The 8,336-nt window shown below is 40.4% G+C and overlaps 2 protein-coding genes across 3 annotated transcripts in view; both read left to right on the forward strand.

The window, feature by feature from the left end:
- Window positions 1–5,289, forward strand: part of LOC126403970 (retinal guanylyl cyclase 2-like) — a 39,446-nt gene extending 34,157 nt beyond the window's left edge. For both annotated transcript variants that reach the window (XM_050066877.1, XM_050066878.1), the window contains exons 23-24: window positions 3,776–3,861; window positions 4,042–5,289. In XM_050066877.1, coding sequence (XP_049922834.1) covers window positions 3,776–3,861; window positions 4,042–4,129 — 174 coding nt within the window. In that variant the 3' untranslated portion in view covers window positions 4,130–5,289. The remainder of the gene's footprint in view (window positions 1–3,775; window positions 3,862–4,041) is intronic.
- LOC126403898 (phosphatidylinositol 4,5-bisphosphate 3-kinase catalytic subunit alpha isoform-like) overlaps window positions 1–8,336 on the forward strand; it is a 102,493-nt gene that overhangs the window by 82,065 nt on the left and 12,092 nt on the right. The gene's annotated exons all lie outside the window — the stretch shown is intronic.

An 8,336-nucleotide genomic window follows, 5' to 3' on the forward strand; every position in this document is an offset into this window, starting at 1 on the left:
TCTTTGGGGCAATTCTGGCACATCCCAGTTTTGTCTGTGTTTAGTTGTAGAAAATTCTGGCACATCCACGTATTGATTTTGTCAATGCAGTTATTTAGGAGATGTAGGGGACTGTAGTCATCTGGGGACACTGTTATGTAAAGTTGTGTGTCATCTGCATAAGTATGGTAGGAGATGTTATGATATTCCATAATCTGAGCAAGAGGGAGCATATAGATGTTGAACAGAAGAGGCCCAAGAATGGAGCCTTGAGGAACTCCACATGTAATTTTCGTTCGCACAGATTCATAATTGCCAAGTGACACAAAGAAATCCCGGTCTTGTAAATAAGATTTAAACCAATTTAGCACAGTGCCAGAAAGTCCCACAAAGTTTTCTAGTCTTTCGAGTAGTAGTATATTATGGTCAACTGTGTCGAATGCAGCACTGAGGTCCAGTAATACCAGAACCGAAATCTTTGATGCATCACTGCTCAGATGAATGTCATGTAAAACTTTCATAAGTGAAGTCTCAGTGCTTTGATGTGCTCGAAATCCAGACTGAAAGGCATCAGGAAATGGCATTACTGTTCTGCAAGATGCGGCCTGAATATTACATCATCAGCTACAACACAGTCCCTGATTGGCTGCTGATATTGTCAGCTATGGTGTTGATCCCTGATTGGCCATGATTGGATTTTAGTTCCTGGACATGAGGCGGGGTGACAGCGAGTTTTATACTGATACAGAGAGGGAACCAGAATGTTGAGCTGACGTCATTAGGACGGTCTCACCAGGTTTTATTTATGGAACCACAAGAGCAAAAATAAAACTTTTTTTTTTTTCCTCTAGAGTGTCAGCTCAGCCAAAGAGGGCAAATGGGCTGCCGCTCGGGCAACTTTAGCCCGGCCTTGTGCACGCCCTTTCTCCCGGGGAAGTGCAGCAAACCAGTCTGCGACTGCAGCAGAGTTGTGGGATGACACATTATCTCACACAGCATCGAAGGTAGGGGAGTTTCTTGCCCCTTGACTTCTTTCCTCCGTTGGCACAAGTAGATGATGCAGGTTAACCAGAACAGAAATGAGCCTCTCTGTGTTGTAGGGACCAATGGGCAGTGCTGCACTCTGGGCGTCATTCACAAACAGATCGGCTCTTAAACCGTACCTTTTACTAGAAATTTGGGATTCATCAATATTTTCTTGAATTTGTTTCTGCTCTGCAAACACCTTTAGATTTGCCTCAGAAATGATGAAGGCCTGGCTGTCTCAGAAAATTCAAACACTTTTTAATGAACATATTAAAGCTATGTCCAATAAAAAGGCTTCAAGAGACAACAACATATAAAACTATCGGGTTAATATAATGCTCTTTTATCTTCATGAATTATTGTCAGAATTAAAATGTTAAACTCTAAAACTTGAGTGTCCCAGTCCAGCTTATTTGACAATGTTCATTTTGACATGAAACCGTTTACATTGTTTTTATTGGATCTGCCTGTAATATAGCTCCTCCCACTGTTTTTACTTCCATGACATGATTATTATTAACAGGGTGTATAAAAGAGTCTGATTTACGTCCTAGCAGGAGTTCGGACGTCATACGTGACCCCGTTAGAAGATGTTCCAGTCCTTCAGGACAGAGCTAATGAGAGAATGACATGTTTAAAGAAAGAGAGACGAATATTTGATCAGCTGTTTCTGACTGACGGTCCAACTCTGCAGTGTCAGGACTTTAATATGTATTTCTCCATCACACACCTGGAATAGAGAAAGGGGACGTGGCTTTGTGTTGATGGCAAAGAGAATGGTAGACGTCTGTCAGTTTAAAATGATTCTTATTCACCAATGTATGCACGGCAGTAAAAAGAAAATCAGCTGGTGTGCACGTGTCATGAATGTGATGGTGATTTTGCGTATGCACGTATTTCATGTGCCGACTGAGAACATTTGTATGCACTTGTTCGTAGATGAGGCCGAGTGTGACGTTAGCTAGTGTTTGACCTTGGACATCCACAGTCTCCCTTTGTGCAATCACAGTATCCGTCCTGTGAAGTTTAATGTCAGGTTCAATCTCAAGCTTCATCCACAAAAATGAATGTATGTGCAGTTTGTCTGGGTCCATGTCCAGCTCTTCACATCATGTATCCTTTTAGCCTGGCACAATTGTCTTGACGACGTGAGCTCAACATCCTGTTTTGCTCCCTGTGTCCGTCTGGACTCCCTGCTCGTACAAACACTTGCAGTGGGCGGTATTATTCACCTTGACAGACAGACTCCTTCAGCCAATCAGACTAAGAAAACACCATTAACATCTTCTTCATCACTATCAGAGCCCATCAATAAATCAAGCTTTTCCCAAATCTGTTCAGAAGAACGGTGACATCTCTCCCTGTGAGAAACCCAGTGAGGTCAAACTATTGTTGGTGTTTACTTGTTGTTATTGACTATGTTTGCAGTAACATCACTTATTGTTGTGTTTACTCTGTTAACATTAGGATTAGCGCTTGTTGCTTCAGCAAATACCGTTACTGTTCTGGAAGATATGGCCTGAATATTACATCATCAGCTAGAACACAGTCCCTGATTGGCTGCTGATGTTGTCAGCTATGGTGCTGATCCCTGATTGGCCCTGATTGGACTTTAGTTTTTGGATATGAGGCGGGGTGAAAGAGAGTTCGTAGTGATACAGAGACCGAACCAGAATGTTGAGCTGACTTTATGAGGACGGTCTGTGCATGTTTGTTTTTAATCACTGATACATGAAAGATAAAACAATCAACATATTTTATTAGATAAATGATGTATCGTTAGGGTCAGGGTGTATCATGTAGTTGAGTCAGGGTTCAGGGGTGTAAGATGTAGTTGAGTCAGGGTTCAAGGGTGTAAGATGTAGTTGAGTTATCACCGATGGACAAACACGGGTGATGATGTACCAGAATACAAGTTCTGTTGATGCAGCGGCTGAATGTGGCTGCACTGTAACTAACTGACCTCTGTCAAAGAGAGACGACAGTTCCCAACATAATAACTGTGGATCTTGTCTCTTGGGTTTCCTCTTGGCTGTCCTTCATGAATTGTCCCTCTCTCAGCCACAACTTGTCGGTCTTGATCCAGTTAAAACCTTGTTGGCAGTCATACTTAGTTTGCTAATGAGACAAAATCAGGACACCTGGACAGGTTTTCAGCTCACACTTCAATCAGCTGCATTTAAAATGATTCATAGTTAATTTCACTTTCTATATTCTATAAATGTTGATGTGTTTAACTTCATCCTGTGTTTAATGTATATGAGTATTAATGTTTAAAAAATGTGCTGCAGATAAAGAGTGGACGCTGGTGGCAGGGTGTGAACAATGTTGTGGATTTTGGAAAGGTAGTAACAGTTAGGTCCACATAGACTTTGCTACACTAAACGTGTGAAGAGTTTTGACAACTTGACGTCAGTTATGACTGATGCGTGTTAACGTTAAAAAAAAGTATAGACAGATTTAGGCGCAAATGTAAAGTGGTGATGTTTTCAGGAGTAATGACGTAATGATATGATGAAATGATGTACCCTAAGCCTAACCCATATTAAGAGGAAATTTTGTTTGTTTAAAAATATGAAAGTCAGGACTCAACGTTGGATCAACATGTCATAAGCTGCTGGATTTAAAACTGACTGCCTCTCAAAGTAACTTTGTTACAGTCATACTGTTTAACCTGAGACAGATCAGGTTCAGGACTGTACTGTGACAGAGATGTTTACATGTTTGTAGTCTGGTGTGTGATGACGTATTTGTTGTGACTGACCTCCAGGTGAAGGGAACGATGGACACGTACTGGCTGACAGGACGAGATGGTTTCGATAAACCTCTTCCTGTTCCTCCAGACCTGACCGGAGGGTAACAACCAACAAACAAACAAACAAACAAACTAACACACACACACCCACACACCCGTATTTGCAAAGCATAATTTTTTAAATTTTACTTTTAGACTTAAATAAAATTATGACTCTGTTTCTAACTTGTCCTTCTGTCTGTGTGTCCTTGTGTCTGTGTGTGTGTGTGTGTGTGTCTCAGGGCCAGTAATCATGGGATCAGTCTGGATGAGGTTCCAGTTGAAAGGAGACAGAAGTTTCTGGATCGGCAGAAGAAGATAAAGAAATGATGCTCACACACATACACACACACACACACACACACACACACACACACACTACCTCAGGACTGGAATTTATTTTAAAGGACATTTATTCAGCTGGTGAGAAATTTTCAGCCAAAACATGTGAAATCTGAATGAGGTTCTGAGCGGATAGTCACGTCACTTTGTGTTTGTAGCGGGAGGTCAGTCAGCTCTGAATGGTCAACATCCTTTCATCCAGTGAATATTGAACCAGTACATTTCTGTGCCTCATACGGGTCTACGACACGATTTATAGACATGATAGAATAATATGTTCATAAAGTGATAAGTTTGTATAATGAAAATGATACCTTTATAAAATGATAATAAAAAAATAAATAACTAACAAAGTAATAATACCGTCTTAAGGAGGTCAATGTAAGTAACGACATTAATGACCGTGTCATCCAGCTGTGGATACACAGAGTTCACAAAAATGTTTTCATGCTGTAGTCACATGTCCTAGAGTACTGTGCATGCATGTATGCTGGGAAATACTCCTGACTCCCTTTGTGAGACTGTTAAAGGATGGATGAATGAATGAATGAATGAATGTATGTATGTATGTATGTATGTATGTATGTATGTATGTAAGTGGTTCGTCAGGATCTGCCATCATATTCTTTTGTGTTTTACCTCTTATGAAACTGGAGCTGCAGTGATTAGGTTGTTATAATAAATAATCAGTTTCCAGATGTGTGGTTGGAACTAAAAGTACTCATTTGTTTTTCAGTCACATGATGATGGTGCGTTAGTTCTTATATTTTTTAGTTTTGATTTTGTTGTGTAAAAAAAATAAAATATCATAAATAAGTGAAGACAAGGTTAGAATGAATCAAAAACACAAGAAACTTCCCACAATTCACTTTCTATGTTTCCACACATTGAAGTGAAGCTTGGATTTTATGTGATGTACTTGAAGGCACCTTCCACCTTTTTAAAGTAAGTCAGCAGGTGTGAATAGCAGCAGGTCAGACGTGTTTGACGGAGGTGTGAGTTTAGTTATTCAGTTCTTGTTCCAGTGAATAAATTAAAGTTAAAATGCAGGATGCTACGCTGGATTACGATGTTTGTCTCAAAGTGCATGTTAGTGAAACACTTCTTCACGTTGTGTTTTGTTATTGTTGTTGTTGCCATGTTACCAAGAATAAAATAAAATTTCAATTATACAGCTCGTTTGTCAGAAAAATGTTTCAGAGTCAAACTTTGATTGTTTTGTATGTTTTCATTCATGTGTTGTTGTTTTAAGGGTTAGGAGTAGGTGACTAAAAGTCCTATCCCCTGGAATAGGGGGGGAGGTCAAAAATTTGATTTTGGTGCTGCGAAGTGGTGCCAAAATTAATGGATGGGCCATTCCTGCCCCCAGGCAAGGCCATCCTACTTGAGATTCAAACCCGTGGGTTACACTGTGTCTAATTCAACTATCCAGTGTTTTTCAGCCTGGACTGTCTGGTTAGTTGTCCAGTTTGGATTACTTTGGATGACTGTAGCTTGAAGTGACGGCCACCCATGTAATAAAAAATGATTTACAAGAGGAGTGTGTGTCTCCTTCTGTCTCAAAATATTATAACGATGTTGGGTGAACCTCAAGTGCATCGTGTTACGGGTCTCACCCACATACTGTGCACCACATTTTGGGGGGGTTAGGGTGAAGATAGTTGAGTCTAATCGTCGAAGACGATGAGACTGGGAGGCACAGTTCATCATCCCTCCTCAGAATCCCATTTCATGATCAAGGATGTGATTAAGGTCAGGGGTCATGTTCAGGTTGTGGTCAATTAGAGGGTTAGGGAAGGGGAACTGAACCCGTCCCCCGTAAGGGACAGGAGGTGCACGGGCCTTCCCCCAGGACCCTCCGCCATCCCGGAACCCCCAGTTATTTTGACGGGGGCGCTGGCCACGTCTGCCATAGCGGACAGTTGTCCAGCTCCGTCCGTCATCTCTGGAACCCATGCTGGGTTTCTCTTATAATGTATTGTTTATGTCTGTTTTTAGGTTATTTATACTAATGAAATATTTTAACCTATATGATATTTCATGAAATGTATATAATGTTTATGAAATAAAATCTATATTTATAATGAAATGAAATTATGAAATTAAAGTGTTACTAATTTGGGTTTTATGAAATAAAAGTGTCCCTCAAAAACGGGCTTATTCAAAATGAAAATGTTCCCAAGAAACGGGCTTTATCCAAATAAAAATGTCCCTAAAAACAGGTTATATGAAATAAAATGAAGGATCCCAACAATGGGCCTTTTCACAAAAGAAAAAAAGTGTGTCCAAAAAGCTGCGACGTTTCGGTCCCTTAAGGACCTTCTTCAGGCAGGACACACAGAAGAAATCACTACAGTGGCTGTCTCTGGGAGATGTTGTCCGTAAAGTGATCTGAGCAGAAATAAGCTCTAGCTGCCTGTGCCTCCCTTATATAGTTTCCGCCTCCTGTAAGTGAAAAGATGAAATGTATTTATCGCCTAAATATTGTTGTCTTATTTAAACCCAATAAATGCCCAAGGAATTGAAAGCTTTACATTTAAACACCCAATCAATGTACCCCAATGAATTTGGCTGCAATATTAAAGATTTTAAATGAATTAGGATAAAGTATTTTTTAACAAAATTTTGTAGATGTCTTTAAATCAATTTATTGTGTTATAGCTTTCTAAGTTTTTGAACTTTTTTATCTGAAATTGCCTAATAACATGAATTTACTCTTTTAAATCCAACAAGGGTTAGGAGTTGGGGACAGAAATCCATCTAACCCTAATGGAGAGAGGATGGTGAACTGTCCATCACTCCCAGAACGTTTTGACCATGCTGACCCCCTCCAACAATCACCACCCTAAGGTGGTGGGGGTTCAAAAAATTGTGGCCCACTGGCCATTAGTAGTGGTCGGCCTGTGTGACGTTTCGGTCTCAGTGGACCTTCCTCAGGCGCACTGACCATAAAATAATGAGTCTTTTTGGCTTTGTATTTCCCTTTTGCTTTGCTGTCCTTTGCCTTTCTCTCTTCCAACATGTTGCAATCTTCACTTCTCCTCTTCTGTCTACCTCTGTGTATTCTACCCTGTATTTATAATGTCTGCTGGTAGCTCCGCCTTTTATACTGTGCTGCAATTAGTTTCCCAATGAAGTGATTTGTGTTTGTTTTGTACATGTGTTTAAGTTGGTTTTAGCTTAGTTTTTAATCAAATGAAGTAATTTGTTTTTAAATTTGTTTTTAGCTTCTGTTTAACTTGTGTTTTAGCTTAGTTTTTTAACTAATTTGTATGTTGGCTGTTTGATTTTAAGTTATTGTGTAATATACTTGTTTTTGAAGTTATTCATTGTTGATGTTTATATTAATTGTTTTATTTAAGTTGTTGTTTAAGCCTTTTAAATAAACCATATACGTCTATGAATTTGTGTGTGTGCATTTATTTTGCTAAATTAATTAATTTATTAACCCTTTAATCCTTTTCCTTTTACCCTTTGTATTTACTTTGCCATTACGTATATCCCATCCTTTACATTTAACCGGTTATGTTTAATTGAAGTTTGAGTACCTCGTGTAATAGTTTGGCCTAAAGTGGTGGACGAAGCCAGCGGCTCTACACGGAAATCTATAATATAAATGGCCTATTTTGGCACATTTGTGGGACCTCTTGGGTGAACTTACGGGCCAAGGCTAGGGTTTGGGTTATAAGATTAGGGTTGGGAATTAAATAGGGGTTAGTTAGGGGTAGGGGGTTGGGACAACAAATGGGTTAGGGTTAGGATTGGGTTAGGGTTGGGGTTCAAGGGTCAAATGTAGACCTATAAAGCACTGGTCTACCGACAGGGTTGCTCAGACTATAATTGAGAGTAAAGGACTGGTTATTATGAAGTGTGTGGATAGTGTGGCGGAGAGGGCAAGCGCCTGTCACGTGGGGGAGCCGGGTTCGATCCCCACCAGGAGCAGTTGCTCCTTTATGTTACAGTAATATAAGAGTGAGGATGAATTTGATAATGTGCTAACCAGGCTGTCAGATGTGTTTAGCTCAGTTGGATAGGCCCAGCACCTCCACCCAGGGGGCCCGGGTTCAAATCCCAGCGGAGCAGCTCCCAGCGCAAGGGCCCAGCAACCACCCCTCTGCACCTTCCGCTTTTCTTCGTCTGGGTGCATGGCAAGCAAGGATGTGTAGTGTGGTAGTGTCCCATAGATCAGTGGATG

The sequence above is a fragment of the Epinephelus moara genome, chromosome 17, assembly GCF_006386435.1.
Source record: "Epinephelus moara isolate mb chromosome 17, YSFRI_EMoa_1.0, whole genome shotgun sequence".
Lineage (NCBI taxonomy): Eukaryota > Metazoa > Chordata > Actinopteri > Perciformes > Serranidae > Epinephelus > Epinephelus moara.